Raw genomic sequence first — 21348 nt, forward strand, 5'->3', positions numbered from 1 at the left:
GTTCTCAAATCGGTTAACTCAACCTCTCTTTTTGCTCGCCATTGCCTCTTACAGTTTAAGATTGTTCATAGAGCCCATATGTCTAAATCTAAACTATCTCGATTCTACCCTGGCATTAGTCCACTCTGTGATAAATGCAAGAGGGGCGTGGCCTCTCTCATCCATATGTACTGGCTCTGTCCTAGCTTGGAGAAATTCTGGAAAGATGTCTTCACTACACTATCGGGTATTCTGAATCAGCACCTAGAACCTAACCCCTTAATTGCTCTGTTCGGTTTTTGGGGCGAGACAGATTTATGTCTGGGTCCGACCAAATGCCGAATACTATCCTTTGCCTCTCTCCTGGTAAGATGCCTGATCCTCCTTAGATGGAGAGATGTTGCCCCGCCCACTCATGCGCAATGGCTTAACGACATTATGGCCTGCTTGGACCTCGAAAAATTCATTATTCAGTTCTCAATTCGGATTTAAAGTTCCATAAGATCTGGGGGCCTTTTATCGAGTACTTTCATAACCTTCCTCTTGACTAGGGTTTTTTTTTCTTTTCAGTCCCTTGCTTTCAGCTCCCTTTTTTTTTCTGGTAGTAGGCATTATTATCCTCTGTTGCTAAGTGTATTCACAGTCTGGGAGTTTGACTGTCCGGACTTATACTCTCTATATTGTGTGGTGGTTGGTCTGGAATTGTTTTTTTTTTCTTGTGTTGTGGGGCTTGGGGAGGACACTAAGCTCACTTGTCTTTAATTTAGGTGCTTTTTTGTTAAATTCTCTTCCTCTGTAGCATATTGTTATTGTATGCTTAACCTTGCTCTGTATTAATGCTCCTCATTGGGATTTGGGGTTTTTAATTTTGTAAAATGTTTTGAAAAACTAATTAAAAAAAAGTAGAAAAAAAAAGTAGAAAAAAACCCAGAAAATTCCATATGTATTTGTAAGATGTCTTTCTCCCAAGAAAAGCTTCTACCCATTTTTCACTTAAACATAATTTAATTGCTGGAGCACAAAAAGTGATTATATTTCTAAGCACTTTTTATATTGAACATAGTTTTCTAAGTCTAGGGTAAATAATTAGCTAAGACTTGAATGACGTGTGAGGGTGAAGTTGACAATTGTGCATGAATAGCAAGTGCGCAGAGACAAGACCTTGATTTTTTGGCATCATTCAGCAACACCCAATTACTTGCACATGAATCCCTGTTGGAGCTGATAACAATGAACAGATCCTGGAATTAAGAGAAAGCATTATATAAATTGTCCTCTATTTCAGAAGGATTAAACAACAAACTTAAGAAAGCTACTTGAAACATCTAAATACTTTTACAAGGAATGAAAATCCATGATAAATAAGTGAATAAAACATGCTCTAGTTATGCAATATCTTGTTACTGACATTTTGAAGTGTAGTTCAGTGGAATGGCTTCCTTTCATTGTGTTCAGCCTTACTGCCAAGAGAATAACTACGTAAATGATAAAACCAGGCATTGCCATTTGGAATAAAAAAAGGCAGCATGGGGAAGATTATGGCTTGTGGCTTACAGTAATCATTTCTCCTGTCACTAATCTTTGAACACTAACTGCATCAATCTGGTACATGGTGCAAAATTAAATTCACAAGCATAAAGCCATTAAATATTATTTAAATTCTTCAAACTTCAAAGTGAAGACAGGTTTACCATGTTTGCTTCCATAAGGTACAGAGAGGACTTATGTCATATTTCTCTGTTAGAAATCTCAGGTTTAGACTGTTGGAAGGACAGTGAATGGAAGCCTCTGATATGAGCACCCACTCCCCTTCCATCAAGTTATCCATAAATTTAAACTTATAGTTGCAGATGGCAGTTAAAATTGTATTTCCTCTAAAAGTAAATTTTTACATTACTTAACTATTTTTGCTATCCAATTTCTTTCAGTGTTTAATATATACCAATGCAAGGCTAAGAATTATTTTTGCTGACATCAGAAGACTAGTACATAAAGATTATTGCACCATTCCTTACTCTGCTATTTTACATAGGCATCTCCATATTTATTTTCTGTAAATTAAAATTCTTATGACAACACACAACAACGTGATGCTATACACTTTCCCCTTCATACTGCTGACTCTAACTTGAGGGAATTAGCTCGTTGTCGTAAACTACTGTATCAAAAGTTAAGGACAGAAACAATCCATTGTCATGAACCAAATATAGAGCTGATTCTCATCCAGATCCATGTAGAATTGCACTTCTCATAATGATGTTAGATTGTATTTTCTTTGAGCTTGAACTCAGTTTTGCTTTTGACCTTGATCTTGGTTGTTGTAAAAGTATTGAGAGTATAGTGAATTGAGTTCCTCTGTTAGTGCACTGAAGGATGGTCGGCTTTCCTCAGATTCATTCCAACATCTGAGCATTATTCCATATATATCTGGGGTACAGGTTTCGGGACAAGGCATTCTGTACCCCTCGTTTACGTTATCCACTGTTTCCTGGTTTGTCATTCCTGCAACATCAAATTAAGTTATAAATTCATTACAATAGATCTTACTGCTTTATACCTTAAAATTATTTCAATTTACTTACGCTCATAAGGATCATTGCCATAAGTCACAATTTCATACAGGAGAACACCAAAAGCCCATACGTCTGATTTTACTGAATATCTCTGGTAATTTGCAGCTTCTGGTGCAGTCCACTTTATAGGTAATTTGGTCCCAGCACGGACGTTATACACATCATCCTGTTCATTTAAAACAAGTGATTTGTTATAATTACAAAATAATGAGAGAGATTTTTATTCACCCCTAACTCAATTTTCTATGCACTCCATGCGTGAACAAAAGTAGATAGGATGGTAAAGAAAACGTATGGTATTTTATTGGATAGAATATTGAGTATAAAAGACAGCAAGTCATATTGCATTTGTATAAAATTATGGTCAGGCCACATTTGGAATATTGTGTGCAAATCTGGTCATCCCTTTACAAGAAGGATGTGGAAGCTTTGATGAAAGTGCAGAAGACATTAAACAAGGTGTTGGCTGGATTGGAATATGAGCTACAAGGAGGATCAAATCAATCTTGGATTGTTTTCTCTGCAGTGTTTGAGCCTGAATGGTGGCCTGATAGAAGTATACAAGATTATGAGAGGCGTAGACAGGGTCGATGAATCTTTTTCCTAGGGTGGAAATGTGAGATGCAAGAAGGCATAGTTTTAAGGCAAGAGGAGGAAAAACATTTAAAGAGATTTATAAGGCAATTTTATTTTTATTTTTTTTTTACAGAGAAAGTGGCAGGTGCCTGGAATGTGCTCCAGAGGAAGTGGTCAAAGCAGATAAGATAGCAACATTTAACAAACATTTGGACAGCCACATGAACTGACAGGGAATGGAGGGATATAAGATCATGTGATGGTAGGTAGGATTACGGTAGTTAAAATTGGCATGATCAGTACAGATAATATGGGCCAAAGGGACTGTTCTAATTCAGTACTGTTCAATGTTCTATGAGGAAAGGCAATAACAAGAAAGAAATGGATAGCTTTTGGGGGTGGATGAAGTGCATTGTTCAGTCAGAGGTACAGTTCTATTTAAACTAAGCTGAAATACCAATAGAGACACAAGAGACTGCAGACGCAAGACCAATGATTTGTGCATATTTGGAGTTGCACTGGTCTACTGCTTTTGTAAGATCCTTGTTGAACAATTTCCACCATTTCCTCCATCTCTTGCCTGGTTGACTTGGTAGCCTTGAGGACACAGGCCTGTATTCTGGAAAGGAACAGCTCTCCCCCAGAACAAGTAACAAGAATACAATTGTAGTTGTGAAAAGCTTCCATCAATGTGACAAAAAAATCACCCCATAGTTTGAAAAGTGTTGAACCAGTGCTGTCAAAAACCTTCCATCCAAATTAAGTTGCAGGCTTAAAGTGCATTTCCACAGAGCAATAAAGTACAGATACATAAAAAACTGCACAAATATGAAATATTAATCTCCAAAACCCTAATGTTTACGAGATGGAAACATTTCTGTTCACACAGAATAAGCATCATCTAGAATAAACTGCGTGAGTATTCATGATAGCCTTTCTCTAAGCATTACAGATAACACTGCAGAAATAAAACCTTCTGGTTTATTGCAAAAGTAAATGCTCCAGATGTTTGAAATTTGAAATAAGTGTAGGGAATTTAAGAACTACTCAGCAGATAAAGCAGTATTGGTGAAGAGAGAAACAGATGACATTTGTTTAATGTTACTAGGAACTGGAAAGCAGGATTCTCATTTACAGTCAGGGCTATCGAGAATGTGAACCTTACCCGGATCAATCTCATTAATCCAAAATCTGCAACTTTACAAACAAGATCTTCTCCAACAAGAACATTCCTTGCAGCCAAATCCCGGTGGACAAATTTATGCCTTTCTAAGTAAGCCATTCCTTCAGCCACTTGGCTAGCAAAATACACATGGTGAGTAATTGTTAATGTTTTACCTTCATCTCCTAGAAACAAAATATTCAAAGATATTATCACCAACAATCACTTTATCATCCAGCAACATCTCATAAGAGGCGCACTGTGTTAGTAGAGAAAGCTTCCCTGCTGCATCTATTTTGTTGATGGCATAAAAATCTCCTTGGTTTACTGTTTACAATATGATCTCCAATGAGATTTCAATCTAACTGGCAGGCTGGAGTTGCAGGTATCTAAGATATGATGCAATTGACCTTTGGCAGTGCTCAGAGGCTCCCTGTTAGCAAGCAAATTGTCAACGGCATCAGTTTTATATAGTACGAATATCAGTAAGAAGTTCAGCTGGAAAATACTGGTAGTAAAACTTTTTAAAATTAATTTTGCATTCTGTCAGAGGTAGTTAAAGTGATCTTTTCCAAGCCTGCATTTTGACATGCCTCCACATAATTGGAAAATTGAAATAATGCTCACAATTTTCAGATCAATCAATGTTACTGCATATAGGAGCATTAACAGTATGTGCCAGACTTTTTACCATCCTTTGCTAGTGGGCTAATTCATATATAGTAGAGGGAGGGGGAAGTTAAGTATATCAAATCAAACCTGAAATTAATGGAATTTCTAAATGATTTGGAAAAGACAAATATAAAAACGTTTTAAGTGTATATATCATTCCTTTTTAACTTAGGCCAGTTTTTCCACTTGCAGTTATGCTAGGTTATTTTCAACATGCATTCAGATTTCCATGAATTTCCCAATTTTTAAATATTTAATCTGCTTTGTCCACTTGGACACAATTTTAATTGGAAACCTTTCCACTCTCACACAGGAGATTTCTTCAGTGGCTCAGATTTGATTACTATGACTTTGCTGACCAAACTTGCCACCCATAGTCACCACTCATTAGTCCCACGGTCTTCACCCTTGAGGTTTCATCACTTGGGACACGTTTTTGAGAGATTCTACATTTTTAACAATATGTCCAGAGTCAATTCAAAGCTAAAGAAGAAAATGCACAGACATTTCCTATATGCATCTTTCTGAATTTGTGTGTAATCTAATTTCTTTATAAGTGAGACAAGAACATTTTGCATGTAATTGTGATTAAGTTGCTCCTTGGAGTGTTAGAGGGTAGGGTTCCCATGCAGTTTAGATATGTTAATTAATTCTCATTATGCTATCCCTTATGTGACAGAAGGAAGCAGCTGACTACGTACTATAAAAAATTCCCAAATGACAATGGCATCAGGCACCTGTAATCCTAAAGAAAAGCAATAACCTGCAGATGTAGAACATCTGAAATAAAGCAAAATATGTTGGAAACACTCAGCAGGTCATGCAGCATTTGTGGAACGAGACACAGGATCAGTGTTTCAGATCTGAGAACCTCCAGCAGAATTTGGAAAGAGAAATGTTAGATTAGGTAATGGAGAAATGGAGTGGTGATGCAGTGGGAAGGGGTGTTTAGGGACTGGAATCCATGGAATTTCTCTGGTAGAGTAACCCTAACACCTTATAATGTCAAAATACAAAGTCATTTTTGGGTACAATGACTTGGTTCAACTTTTCTTGTTTAGCAATTTGTTGAACTGTTCCATAATATCCTGCCTCCATTTCTGGTCTTAATGCTGAGGCTCAGTGACAGAAGTGAACTGGACTTCCTCCTTCAAGTTGCCCAAGAGGAAACAAAACCGGAAATGTATTTCCTTTTTTTAGCAATTAGCTGTAAGTTTGTGGTTTAACAACATATTGCAATATCCACAAACACAAAGCCAGAAATGTTTCTGCATGTATTTCAACTGTATTCTCTATTCCCACAGAACATTTGATCACACACTTCCAGTGATGCATCAAAGACTGAGGATTAGGATTCAAAACTAGATGACTTTACATCCAAGAAAAAAGAGTGGAAAAATAATTGCCACCTTATTTTTGACATCTTGAACAAAATTGATAATGCCATGGCTGAGAGAATCACTGGAGTGCATGACAGTCAGATGATGCAATGTGCTCATTGGTCCCATCACACTCTCAGTCTAGCTTAACTTTGTTTCAACAGGTCAGTATGTGATTTGAGGTGCTGAACTGGTTAAAGAGAGGATAAAGAGACAATCAAAGAGCCCTAGTTTGGGACTTGTTGCTTTGTGTTTACATATTAGAAAATAGAAACACAGAAAGCCTCCAGCACAATACAGGCCTTTCGGACCACAAAGCTGTGCCAAATATGTCCTTACCTTAGAAATTACCTAGGGTACCCATAACCCTCTATTTTTCTAAGCTCCATGTACCTGTCCAGGAGTCTCTTAAAAGACCCTATTGTATCCGTCTCCACCACCGTCACTGGCAGCCCATTCCATGCACTCACCACATTCTGCGTAAAAAAACTTACCCCTGACATCTCCTCCGTACCTGCTTCAAAGCACCTTAAAACTGTGCCCTCCTGTATGCTTTAGATCCCCATTTAGACTTCACTTAAATCCTTTGAATGCCTGGAAGCCAGAATATTTTAATACTGGAACAATAAAACTTCGGAACACCTGAGAGCTGAGAAGGCACTAAATTTAACCTGCTGATTTCCTCCAGCAGTTTTTTGTGTGTACCGGTATGTGTTGCACTAAATTTATGAAGATTTTGTTCAGTGTTAAGTGCATTAGGCAGACCAATACAAAGTCTTTAGTTTTCTGGAGTAATCTAATAAGTTTATGGAAAAGTGTAATAAAATTCAGATATGGACAAGTGCATACTTCATTCGGAAAGGCAGCAGGATGCTCTAATGTTTGAGCCGGCCACCAGAGGGCCAACATTCACTGCCTATTGCTAACTGTACAGCTAAAGCCATTTCTGAACGGCATCTCATGAAGAAAATATTGCTATTGTGCTGTCCGATGAGAGTTCAGGATTTAGACCCCAGTGACACTGACGAAGTGGTGATATATTTCCACGTCAGGATGATGTGAAACCAGAGGGAGAACTAGGAAGTGATGGTGTGGTAAAGTATGTGTTGCCCTTGCCCTACTGATGGGACAATTCATAGGTCTGAGAGATGCTGTTGAGGATGCCTGGGACAGGGACCTGGGAGTACAAGTATAAAGTTTGCTGAAAGAGTTTGCACAAGTAAACAAGGTGGTGAAGAAGGCTTTTTATCATGCTGGTCTTCATCAAGTGGGCACCCAGGTAGGATTAGGGACATTATGTTGCAGTTATATAATCAACAGTGAGGTTGCACTAGGAGGATTATGGACAGTTCTGGTCACTCTTTTATAAGAAAGACATTGTCAAGCTGGAGAGAGTAGTGCAGAAGAGATTTATGAAGATGCTGTCTGGATTAGAGGACCTGAGTTATAGGGAGAGATTGGCCATGCTGTATCTTTATCCCTGGGTCACAGGACCTCATAGAAGTTCATAAAATCATGAGGAATGTAGATAAGGTGGACAGTCACAGTCTTTTCTCCAGACCTGGGGAGTTCAAAGCTAGAGGGCACAGATAAAATATCAGAGGGAAGATATTTTAAAGGGACCTGAGAGGTAACATATTTGTACAGAGTTTAGGAGCAACTGAAATGAGCTGCAAGTGGTCAATGCAGGTACCACTGCAACAGTTAAGAGGTACTTGGATAGATATATGGAGGGGAGCGACTTGGAGGAGAATGGGCCATACACGGGCACCTAGGACTAGCAGGGAGAACAGTGGTTGGCATAGATCAGCCAGGCCAAAGAGTCTGATTCAGAACTATATCACTCGCTGACTCTATGCGTTGGTGATCTTGTAAATGACATACATTGCATCCAGAATGGGGTGGCAGCAGAGGGGGTGAATGCATAAGGGCTACTAATCAAGTTGATTCCTTTGTCCTGCTTAGAGTTTTATCTCTTAGGTACAATTGGAGTTTCATTTATTCAACAACTGAAGAATATTTCATTGCACACCTGGTACTTGAAAGACTTTGAGAGTTCAGAAGTGAGCCCGGCACAAGATATCCAACCTTTGATTAACACTGATCAACAAAATAAGTTACATAGATGTTTAAGGCTAATGGGAACCTCAAGGGCATTGATAATGTATGACTTACTGATACGTCATTGAATGTCAAGGATAGATGAGTAGACTGTCCCGCAAAAGTGACCTTTATTACAAGGGAGACGGAGAACAAAAATAGTGCAATTTGATGAGATCTGGAGTAATGTGTACAGATTTTCTATCTATATTTCAAGGATATACAGTACACATATTGAAGGCATTTAAATGTATTCCTAAAATGAAGATGTTATGAAGCACATTTGAGCGAGTTGTGACTAAACTCATTGGAAACATCTGAGTCACTGAGGGGGATTAACAGGGCAGATAGTCATTTTGTTTGTTATGTTTTCTTTATGGGGAAATCAAAAAAGTAGGGGTGAAACTTCAGAAAATAAGGTCATCCAAGTAAGATGGTGATAAAAAGAAATTTCTTCTCTCTAAGGAATGTGAATCTTCAGAATTCTGTTACAATAGAGCAGTGGAGGCCGACTTATTCTGGCTGAAGTAAATATTTGTATGTGAAGGGAACCAAAGGTTAAGGGCATGAAATGACTAAGACATGAAATTGAAGTCCAAGATTTGATCAGTGGTGGTCTTACAGGCTTGAGAGGTTTCCCTCTTTTCATTGCTGTCATTAGGCATGAGCTACAGAAGCCTTAAGTCCTACAATACCAGTTTAGAAACAGCTACTTTCCTACAACTATCAGGTTCTTGGAATTGACTTGCAAAACCTAACCTTTCCTCAGCAGTGTAACACTATAGACTGCCTCTTGTACTAGCATGGGATTGTCTCTGATTAGACCTTTTTTTTGTTCTAAGGTCTTGTTTTTGCACAGTTTTTTCTCTCTCCTTCTCTGTCTTTTATAATTTATGTACAGTATAATTTATATTCGATGTGGTTCCTGAACCTATGTACCAGTATTGTTGCTGCAAGCAGGTTTTTCATTGTATCTGCACTTCACTGCACTTGTGCACATGACAATAAACTCGGCTTGAATGGCCTCTCAATTCTGCTCCTGATTCAGTTATTTACGCTCTTTGTTGGAGATGATTACGGTCTGGCATTTTTGCAGCATGACTGTTAGTTGTCTTTTCTAAGGCCATGGCTAAATGTTTAGTGGTTTTTGCCACATATGAATATGGGCTGGTTAATTTTTCTGAGTAATTGTGCATAGAACTGAACATTGCATAATCAACGGTGAATATTCACATTTCTGCCCTCTCATGGAGGAATGGTTTGATGAAGCAACTCAAGATGGTTGGACTGAGGACACTGGACTGCGGAAACCCTGCAGTCAGTAAAACCCTGCAGACACACTTCCTAGATATCAAAACCTGTGTTTAAATTCAGCACTTGAGATCATAAAAATATATTAGAAATTAAAATATGATTAAAAGGTTAAAATCATGAAATACTTTAAAAATGAATCCTTCTAGAAAAATGAGAACACTATTAATATCACTTAAACTTGCAGAATAAACTCATGTAAATCAAAGGAAATTAATTTGTACAGACTGTTCCCTCCATAACTGCTTTCCATTGAAATTAATTGAGTTGTTGACCTAGCTGAAAAATTCTAGATCTAAGGTAGTGTACGCTCCTGAAATGACTTCCCATGGAGCAGAGCAAGAGTCACGAAAGTCCTGAGAGCAGTTTGAGTAGAAGGCTTAGACTAGACTCAGGGATCCTGATCTTCCACCAGTTAAGAAGGGATAAGCAACAGATCCCAGTCAATCTGATAGTTCTCAAGGAAAAGATCCAATCCAAAGAATCTTACAGCATAAAAGGAGACCACTTGATCTCAAGCACATAAGCTTCCTGATACAGGTATATTCATGTTCCTACTTGTCCGATTTTCCCCGTTTCCCATTACTAACCAGATAAGTATTCCTTTAGGTTTCCTTTGCTCATGAGTTCTGTGATAATGTAAACAGGTTCTTCAATCGAACAAACTGCATAAAGCTGGATTAGGTTTGGATGGTTGATGCTCTTCATAATTTTAATTTCTTGAAGAAACATATCCACATTCATATCATCTGTAAATAAAATGGAACTCTAAATACTCAATATTTTATCTGATAAACTCTTTACAAATTTTAAATACAGTCTGTGTTACAAAGAGAAGTGAACGACACACAACGGTTTACTAATTCTGAGGAGAGAGCTAGAAAGTGAAGACTCTGCTCCCACCAGGCAGCACTTCAGAGCAAATTTAATAATCCTGCACTGACGGAGGAAGAAGTGGAAAAAAGACACTCTGCAACGTCCTGTCCTGTTTGCCCACGCACGGAACTTTAGTGAAAATTCACAAAAGCTGCATCTACTTCTCATATGGTAAATGTTGCAAATTCGGCAAAAGCAAGGAATGAAAGGTGGCTGAAACTGTGGGACAACCTCTGCAAATTTAGATCAAGTTTTAGATAACACTGTCAAACTACAACAGAAACTTATGGGTAGATCATGAATTCTACTTTAATACTTTCTGAAGCATACATTGACTACAATATGGAGAATAATTATTCATTACCCATCTCAATCTCACTACTTTGTGTGTATTTCCTATGGTTACTCTGGTTTATTCTAATATACCAAATTATTGTGGGTTGGTAACTTAATTGGCCACTTGAATTAGTGTGTAGGTGGAGTGGGAGAATCTGAATTTGAATTCATTTAAATCTTACATCCATCCCGCACTGTGTGGGAGTAAAGATCTTTGCGTTGCGATACAATGTATCGACATGTGAATTTATAAGTCTAATGGCTTGTAGAAAGAAGCTGTGCCGAAGCCTGTTAGTTCTGGCTTTGCTACTGTGGTAGCATTTGTCAGACGGAAGCAGCTGAAACAGTTTGTGGTTGGGGTGAATGGTGTCCCCGATGATCTTCCAGGCCTTCTTTATGTACCTGTTGCTGTAAATGTCCTCAATGGAGAGGAGTTCATGTCCACAGATGGCTGGATGTTGATAGGAATGTGGAAAAAAAACTGCAGCAAAAGTGAGTGGAGGAAGGGCCTTCCCTTTGAGCTGGCAGAAACTTGATGGGCTTCTCCAATAAAAGGACATATTCCTCCATGCCAGCTGGTCAATATCGTGGAACCTGCTGCCTAGTTACATCGTAGGAGAGTTTAGCAAGAGGACTGCAGTAATCCCAGACACAAGTCCAGTGTCATCACCTCAGGATACGAGGTACAGTCCAAGAAAAGGAATTGCTAGAACACCCCACCAACTAAAATCTAAATGAACACTATTATAAAGTATAGAATTACACAGAACACTATTATACATTAATACCTTTACATGTTCAGTCATAAAGAACATATCAGCAAGAAAATATACTTTTATTTTAAGAATGATAAATGAGACATCTATTTTCTGACAATGCTATTGGTTCATTTTTCTGCACTGCAAATTCCCTTGGTTCTCTAACATGTCTTTTAATGAACTGCAAGCCATTTTTGCTGTGCAGTTTGTAAGAATAATTTTATGAGACAGGTAACGCTGCTGAACCTTTCTATACTGATGATTGAAGCCAGAACTGATTCTGTGACCCGCACTGTAGCTTGCAATTCCTTCACAAGCTCTACATTTCAGGAAATTATCCTGCCTCATTTTGATTTGAATGTAATTCATTTAAAAATTACAGTTGTGATCAGGTTACTCATTTCTGACAGGGAAAGGAAGAATAGGTGTGGATGGAGAGGAAGAGAGAATTTCAAACTCATCCAGTAGCAGTTAAATGCATTAACACAGGCCCAAATGTGCATGGAAATGTTTGTAGTGGAACAAGCAGCTGTTCCCTGTTTGTGCCTCTTCAAGGGAATGAATATGGAAATTTCAAACTAGCTGATAGCTGTTTGCTAGTGATTCTACAATTATATTCTGACACTGGATTCCTTTAGGGGTCTTGTAGAAGTGTGTAATTCCCCACACTTACTTTGGTAATGTTCTATAATTTAATATGCTTGAATAACTTCCAGTTTGCAAATATTAAAATGTTAACATTCTTCCAGCTGTTTGTAAGTGGGACATTCTGGTCCAAATCCTGTCCCCATTCGCAGCCTCCATGATGGGATTTTTGTGCACAAGGTGCAGTGCTTGCCAAAAATCTGGTGGAAGAGTCTGTATCCAACAAGTTCCCACATTGGAGTTGAGGGGTACTGTTGGGATGAATGTAATTGGATGTAGTCTAGAGAGCAGCAACAATTGTGTCCTGTGAGTAAAACATTATGGGCATGATAATGGTTATGCATTAGCACTACTGTTTTTCCAGCTGTATTTGTCCAATACCCACTTACATCAATTTTTTGTACATCACATAAACACATTATGTCACAAACCCTTTTTAAGCATTTTGATTGCCACGTGCTGGTTTTCATTCCAAATTCCTTCCCAGACTTCTCCAAAGTGACCTTCTCCCAGTTTCTTTAACAAAGAAAACTCTTCTCTGGGTCTTTCCCATTCATCAGTATCTTGCTGCAATAGGAGCCAGAATATTAGTACACTTTATTTATTTTTCAATTAACCACTGACTTTCTCTTTACTGTATATATTTTTGATTAAGTAAAGACTAATAAATTCAATTATGAAGCATAAATTTAATCAACTCACACCCAATTTAGTAATGTTTATAAGTCTCACTGGCAGTATTAAACACAGAGTATTAGGGCCACATACTCTATGTACTCCACTGTGTAATTAGTTAACTAATTAGAACTGGTTAACGTAAGATGGTTTACTCAAACTTAGGGCTGCAAGGAATTCTTGGATTCTGCAAAAGAACATTGTTCAGCATGATGCAGGCTTCATTTAATCTTTACTTTAGTAAGTAAGGATGAGGTTTCATTTTAAGTAATTATTTAATAAAATTTTAAAATTTTCTTAACTTTATATTTTTATCTGCAATGGGAAACAAATACTATAAAGTGATAAACAAGTTGCAAGACATTCTGTAAGTAAATAAAAAGCAAGAAGATTTGGCATGACATCGAAAACTTTGACAAACTTCTACAGATGTGTAGTGGAGAGGATATTGACTGGCTGCATCACAGTCTGGCATGGACACAGCAATGCTCTTGAATAGAAAGTCCCTCAAAAGTAGTGGATTTGGCCCAGTCCATCATGGGTAAAGCCTTCCCCACCACACAGCAAATCTACATGGAGCATTGTTACAGGAAAGCAGCATCAATCATCAGGGGCCCCCACCACCCAGGCCATGCTCTTTCAGGAAGAAGGTACAGGAGCCTCAGGACTCACACCATCAGGTTTAGGAACAGTTACTACCCCTCAACCATCAGGCACTTCAACCAGAGGAGACAACTTCATTCAACTTCACTTGCTCCATTACGTTACTGTTTCCACAACCCATGGACTCACTTTCAAGGACTCTAAAGTAAATACATGTTCGGCACTGCATTGTGGGCCGAAGGGCCTGTATTGTGCTGTAGGTTTTCTATGTTTCTTCATTTCATGTTCTCGATATGTATCGCTTGTTTATTTATGATCATTATTATTACTGTTTTTCTTTCCTTTTGCATTTGCAGTTCATTACCTTTTGCACACTGGTTTATTGCCCTGTTGGTGCAGCCTTTCATTGACTCTATTACAGCTATTGGATTTAATGAGTAAGCCGCAAGAAAATGAATCTCAGGGTGGTATATGGTGACACTGACAGTAAATGTATTTTTGAACTTTTTGACATTTTTAAAAATAAGGGTAGCCAGGGACAGAATGGGTCCCATGAGGGATCAAAGGGGGTAATGAACTGTATGGAATAAAGTGACATGGATCAAGTCTGACATGAATACCTCACCTGTATTTATCAGGCAGTAGGACATGGAAAACAGTGAACTCAAACGGAGAACACTGGCAATCTGGAGCAGTCCAGTAATACAAAGATGGAAGTATTAGATGTCCTTGGATACATGAGGGTTGGTAACTCACCCGGACTGGATGAGGTCTATCCCAGGTTGCCACGGGAAGCAAAGCTAGGGATAATTGATGGAAATTTTTGTATTTTTATTAGCCATTAGAGATGCGATGCCAGAAGACTGAAGGATAAACAAATTGGTTCAGATGAGCGGACGTTTTGAAAGTTATAGTACTAGGTAGGACACTCAGACAAATTAAGGTTAAAATATTAAAGACAAAATTGAAGGCTCTTTATCAGATGAACTTATGGAAATGATGGGTACAATCTGATAGTCATGGCACTGCAAAATTACAAAGTTGAGAACTAAATACTTGAGTGATGGAATAGGCAAATTAATATTACTTGACCTACAAAAAAGTAATCCATCTGTGGCTAACAAGAGATGCTAAAGATGATATTAAATCGAAAGAAATGGCTTATAATGTTGTACAGGTGGACATTAAACTTGAGAACTCAGAAATTTCAAAAGACAGACTAGGAAATTCATAAGAAATGGCAAAGTATAAAATCAGAGTAACCTGTTGAGAAACTTACATAGCAGTTCCACCGGTATGCAAAAATGACATGATTTGCAAAATTTAATGTACCGGTAGGTTGTTTTCAGAACGAGACAAGAGAAATTATACTGGGTATAAGGAAATGGCAGAGATACTAAATCCTTTTTGTGCTTGTTTCACAGTTGAAGGCATAGAAACCTCTTGGTAATAGTGGCAGATTACAGATCTGATGAGATCAATGGAATTAGCATCAGTTTAACAAAAGCATACTGAAGAAATTCATGGGAATGAAGTCCCAAGACTGAAAAATGAGTGGCTATGGAGATGGCAGGTGCTGTGTGTCATCTTTTAAAAGTTAAGTTCTAGAATAATTTCTCAGATTGGACAGTATCTAATATGATAACATTTAAGAAATGAGGGAGAATAAAAATATAGGAAACTAAAGAACAGTTTTCCTTAGCAATATTAATAGGGAAATTAAATTAACTAGAATAAATTAACAAAGTGACAACAATATACTTAGAATATTACATTAGGATTGGGTGGATAACTTCTCTGAAGAGAATCATATTTATATAATCTATGAGAGGTATTTTAGCTTGTAGCTGGCAGAATAGATAAAGGAGTTTGTGTGAACAAAATTATAGCACATGGGATCTATGGTAACATATTTGCACAGACGAAGGATCGATAGACAGGAGATAGGAAATAAGAGTACACAGGTACTTTCTGGTTGAGGTGCTGTGATTAGTTGGATGCTTTTGCTCCAGCTGGTCACAATCCATATCAATGATTTGAGTGAGGGGATTAGATACAATCAACTTGACATTGACAATAACCCTCAGCTTGGTGGTTAAGTAATGATGAAGACAACGAGTTGTGTCATGTGATGTAGATAGACTAAATGAATGATAACCTAGGAGATAGAATTAATGTTGGAAATATGAGGTCATTCGCATAATGGAAAATGAAGAATTTATTAACGAGTGAGAAATTGAGTAATATTGATATTTAAAATTACCTAAATATGCTTGTACACAACACTGAAGATGAATATGCATGTATGGCAAGAAAATAAGAGAGCAAATGTTATATTAGGACTTTGAAGTGTGTTTAGTCTTGGTGAAAACACATCTGATGTATTAGGCAGATTTTTGATATTCTTATTTAAGAATAAATGTACTTGCCTTAGTGTAAGCACAGAAAAGATTCATTAAACTGGCTCTTGGAGAAACAGGTTTGCTGTGTGGGGAAAGGAGGAGAAATTGGAGGCTATAGAGCTTGGTAGAACGAGAAGGGATCTCATTGAAACGTGCAGATTTGTTAGGGCATGACTGGCTGCATTGGATCCACCAGAAATGAATACAAGGATGAAGACTACAATATATATTCCTTTGAAAAGTGTTGCAATGAGTCTGATGTCTTGTATCATTTATCTATGCAATTACTGCTATGTAATGATGAGGGATTCTTGCTTGTGGTTTGTGGCTGGTCTGAACTGAGGCTCCTCCCATCTACCGTGTAGGAAAGACAAAATCTAGAGGCAGAAACTAATAGAGAAGATAGAGACAATGTGTTATCATGTTCATGATATTTACTAAATGTCCCATTATAATTCAAACATCCACACTTCCATCTGCAGATATAGGTTCTGTTAATTGGCAATTTACATAGTCATTGATGATCAATTGATAAGATAATTAGTGAGTAACTGCATTTTGAGGAAATTAATGTCAAGAATTTTTAAAATTTAATTCAGCGGAATTCCCTTGTTTCTGTTCTGAAGTTATCTTTAAGTGTCCTGAATGCTCTCATCTGAAAAATATAATGCTTTTGGCTGATCGGGTATAATGTGAGAAAACATGAGGCTATCACTTTGGAAAGAGTGATAAAGCAAATCATCATTGAAAAGGGCTGAGGCAACAAGGGTTCCATGTACCAAAGGGGTCTGTAGTTCTAGCACGTGAAGTCCATGTAGGTGAAGCATTCATCTTGTCCTTTATACAATATACAAAAGGAAGGTTTTAAATGATGTAATTTATAAAAAGGTTCGATGCAATTTGAAGTTGCTACTGAGACCACGCCTTGACAACTGCGTGCAGCTTGAGATATTTTCACATTGGAGACCATGCAGAGAAGGCTGAAAACATTGATGTATGATGAAACATTGAGCAAGTTGGCACTACACCAAATAATTTTAGAAAAATTAGGTAATCTTATTAAACATGTATGATTCTGACCAGTATGGTAGAGTGGGTGCTGAGAGGATATCTCACTACTTGGGGCACCTCAAACTTGGGGCATAATTTCAGAATAAGAGTTTGGTCAATTGGGACAGGTGCAGCTGAATATTATTTCCGAGTGTGGACACTCTGGAGTTCTCTGTCCAAGAGACCTGAGCAGGTTGTTATTGCCAGCATTCATTTCAATGACAAAGGAGTCATGAGTATGGGAAGAGGGAGAGAAAAAATAATACTGAGGCCAAAATTGGATAACCCATGATCTTAAAAAAGAGAAAATCTGCAGATGCTGGAAATCCAAGCAACACAAACGAGCCAAAACGTCAGCTATACTTTTTTCCGTAGATGCTGCCTGGCCTGCTGAGTTCCTCCAGCATTTTCTGTGTGTTGCTTTGTTAACCCAAGATCTTGCTAAATGGCAGAATGGGCTGAATGCCACACTTCTTTTGATTTTTGAAGCTTTGTAGTTTAGAAATTTGATATAATTTGTTGGACAACATAATTAGATCATAAACAATAGAATAAAAAGGTCATCCCAGAGAAAACAAGGGATAGCATTTGGAATAGGGTAAAGTTGTATATGGTACAGTGCAAATCCGGGAAAATTCTAAACAGTTTGATTTTAAACAGTATGATTTCCAAGAAAATACCTTTACACAAGGTTTTGTCAATGGAAACCCAAAGATCTTCCATTGTGATTTGTAGAATTCCATAAGGTCACTAACTGTGGGAAACTTTTGGTTCTCATGTAGATAAAAGTATCCCTCAGATGAAGTCAAAATCCGATAGTGATGCACTTTGTCATTTAGAGCTGCAAATGAAAAAAAGGTATTTGAACTTCATATTAATAAAGGTTGATTCTTTCAATATCCAGCCTCCATAGATGGAGCTGCATAATGATAAGCAAGAAAGGAAACAATCTAGACCAAAAAATGCTTTGTAAAAACCAAAAATATTATATTTTAAGTAGATAGTTGATATGTTATTTTAATTCTTGCCTTTGCAGTCTAATCGATATAACATTTCTCCCTATGCGTGTTTAAATTTCATTTTTAGATTCCAAGTGTCTCGGGAAAGTGAACAACAAGAAGTGAGGAATGATTAGTGCTAGGAGCCAATAGTCATCTGGGGTGGCAATGCGTTAGTAGCAGATGCTGCCAGTATGTCTTGTGAAGGGAAGAGGAGAAGTAGTAGTTATGGTGTCCAGAATAAGAGGGGTGGTGTTACGTGTCCCTTGTGACTGTATCAAGTGATGAAAGGGGCTGAATTAGTTGAGTGTCGTATCAAAAAACTATTTTTGGTTTCTGTTGACAAAGGTTAAGATATAGGTATCTGTTCACCACATATCCATATTTGTGAAGACTTTGTCTTCCACATTGAAACTAGATTCTGAAAAGAAACTGACCACTGTCCAGTTTGATTATATTGTGTAACACATAATTAGGAACAGGCGCAAGTCAGACAAGCCCTTGATCCTCCTCTGTTATTTAGAAAGATAACGGCTGATTTGGCTGTAAAAGCTCCGCTGCCCATAATAGTCTTTCACCCCATTTCTGTGAAGTATTTATCTAATAGTGCTTTAAAATATTCTAAGGAAAGAGATACAAATTTTCACAATCCTCAGAGGGAAAAATATCACCTCATCTCTGCATTAAATGGGTGACAATTATTCATAAATAATGTTCCCAAATTCTACACACACACACAGGGAACGTCTCCACATCTTCCCTAACAGGACTCTTCATGGTTTGTATGTTTCATTCAAGTCCTGCCTTGGTCAGCTAAACTCCAGCAACTTAACCTTTTCTCATAAGTTAACCTGTCCATTCTAGTGAAGTAAACCTTCTCTGAACTTCGGGTGAATATTCTGCTACATTTGGGGAATATCCACTCCCTCATTCTGTTTGGTCCTATGTGAGAATCTATTAGAGAGATCTGAAGTGTGTCTATAGCCTTCTCACCCCGTCGTAAGGCATTCCAGGCAACAGGGAAAAATGCCATTAGGAGGGATAACAATGAATTCCTGTTAAAATAGGGCTAGCAAAGCACATTGCTTGGCTTCTGAAACAATCATATTTATGCTACAATGAGGAAAAGGAGCTAAATGAATTTTGTTGTTGTCATTATCATGTGACTGCTGCACAATAAACACAGGGTTTCATTTTTAACAACTGAAATGGAGCAAGGGGCAGAGAAACAGAAGGCTCCTTTGCTCAAACAAAAATTCCTACATTTCTTCTAAAAACATCAAATGATCTGTGTTCAAAAGACACATGGGGATCTAAGGAAAACATAGGGAAGGAATGGTGATGGAGAATTGGCCGAGATGAAAATGGAACTGTAGAGAGCAAAGGATTTAATGAGTAATTTGTGGAAATGGAATAGGTAGTGATGGGAATGGAAAGACCATCCAGTAGCAAAGTGAGCAGCATCACAGTCTGTCTTCTATCTGTTAGTTCAGAAACAATGCAGTGATTTGTGGTATCATCATCGCTACAATGCCTGAGATTAACTGCCTGAATATGGAAGCTGGAACCATGCGGTCTACACTGCCAGATACCGTATTGCAGTAGTGTGTGCCTTAAAATCAAAAAGGTCAATGCAGCCAAGTTTTCCATACCTGATATTGAATAACCAGCATTATCAACCTCTCTCCTGCGGACCAGGAAGGCTCCATTTTGATTTTGGGCAGATGTAAGTAATTTTTCCGCCTCGACTCTTCCTATTCTTCCAAAATACCACCTGAAGGAAACATGGCCCACTTATTTTATTGTGAATTAGCAATTTCCTGTTGAGTTTAAGAATATAATAGTATATACTGCATGCCGAGGTAGCAACTTCTACTCCGTGAATGTATTTGGCTTGAATGCTTCAGAACTGACCGCACACTAGCCTCACTTCTGTTTTCATCTTCTAACAGGGGTAGAAACAAAAAAAAAAATTCACACTTTACTTCTCTGCCAGGTGAAAAGAAATGAACGGCGATGAGAATCTTCTCATCGTCTGTCCAAGAAAGATCATTGCTGTAAGAAAGTAGCACTTTGTCCAACGTCAATACGTCTTTTGTTGAGGTGCGACATGAGCTGAAAAATAATCTATATCAAAAACTGCACAGCAAGGCAGGGGAAGAAATATTTGTTATTAGTTGTGATGCTGACATTGTAAATAACTGTCATCTATTTGACTTGGAGTGCTTTGCTGTGGAAGTTTATAAATAGATTTACACTGTTTGCACGGAGGAGGTGAAAGGCATCTGCTGATTTGAGCCATTACTATTCTAAATTGCAGGAACACAGCGAAATGCTATTCCTAGTTCTTAGACAGCATCAGAAAGAAGCTTGCTGATTTTTAAGTGACTAAGTGCATTTTTTTTCAGTTACAAGAGCCCAACACAATTAGAAAAACACAAAGTACACTGCAGATACTGTGGAGAAATCAAGATGTACAACACGCTGGAGGAACTCAGCAGGTCGGGCAGCATCCGTGGAAATGAACAGTCAACGTTTCCGGCCTGAGTTTGGCCTCATCATGGCAGTAGAGGAGGCCATGTATAGGCCAAGCTCAGGCTGGAGCAGGAACACCTCATATACCGGCTGGGTATACCGTCTGGGTAGTCTCTAGCCCCTTGGAATGAACATCGAATTCTCCAACTTCGGTAATTCTCTCCCTCTCCCTTCCCCCACCCCAGTTTCACTCTGCCTCCTCCTCCAGCTGCCTATCACCTCTCTCATGATTCTGCCTTCTACTACTACCCATAGTGCTTTCCCCTTACATTCCTTCTTCACCTTTCCTGCCTATCCCCTCCCTGCTTCCCCTCCCCCACCCCTTGGTCTTTCCTCTGATTGGTTTTTAATGTGGCACCTACCAGACTTCTCCTTCCCCCCCTCTCCCACCTTCTTTATAGGGCCCCTGCCCCCTCCCTCTTCAGTCCTGATGTAGGGTCTCGGCACAAAACGTTGACTACTCGTTTCCACGGATGCTGCCTGACCTGCTGAGTTCCTCCAGCATGATGTACATGTTGACAGTTAGAAAAATCTCTTTGAAGACCCTTGTCCTAACAGTGGTTTGCTTTTGTAAGAAATAAACAGTGTTAGCAGTAGTTAGTGAGGAAAATGAATCACTGGTAACTGGAGTTGCATGCAAATCTGTGCCATTATAAGTCTTCCAGAGAAAGGCTTACAGCAGACTCAATGATTCTCTTGTAGAATGTGGATGAAGATT

The 21348-nt window shown here is 38.3% G+C and overlaps 1 protein-coding gene across 1 annotated transcript in view; it reads right to left on the reverse strand.

The window, feature by feature from the left end:
* Positions 1-717: 717 nt before the first annotated feature.
* Positions 718-21348, reverse strand: part of LOC140736085 (tyrosine-protein kinase Srms-like) — a 44267-nt gene continuing 23636 nt past the window's right edge. Inside the window, exons 2-8 of the mRNA XM_073061834.1 lie at positions 19748-19869; positions 17778-17938; positions 12799-12934; positions 10343-10501; positions 4294-4475; positions 2562-2718; positions 718-2481 (exon numbers count right to left, since the gene is read on the reverse strand). Coding sequence (XP_072917935.1) covers positions 2267-2481; positions 2562-2718; positions 4294-4475; positions 10343-10501; positions 12799-12934; positions 17778-17938; positions 19748-19869 — 1132 coding nt within the window. The 3' untranslated portion in view covers positions 718-2266. The remainder of the gene's footprint in view (positions 2482-2561; positions 2719-4293; positions 4476-10342; positions 10502-12798; positions 12935-17777; positions 17939-19747; positions 19870-21348) is intronic.

Source organism: Hemitrygon akajei, chromosome 11 (assembly GCF_048418815.1).
Source record: "Hemitrygon akajei chromosome 11, sHemAka1.3, whole genome shotgun sequence".
Lineage (NCBI taxonomy): Eukaryota > Metazoa > Chordata > Chondrichthyes > Myliobatiformes > Dasyatidae > Hemitrygon > Hemitrygon akajei.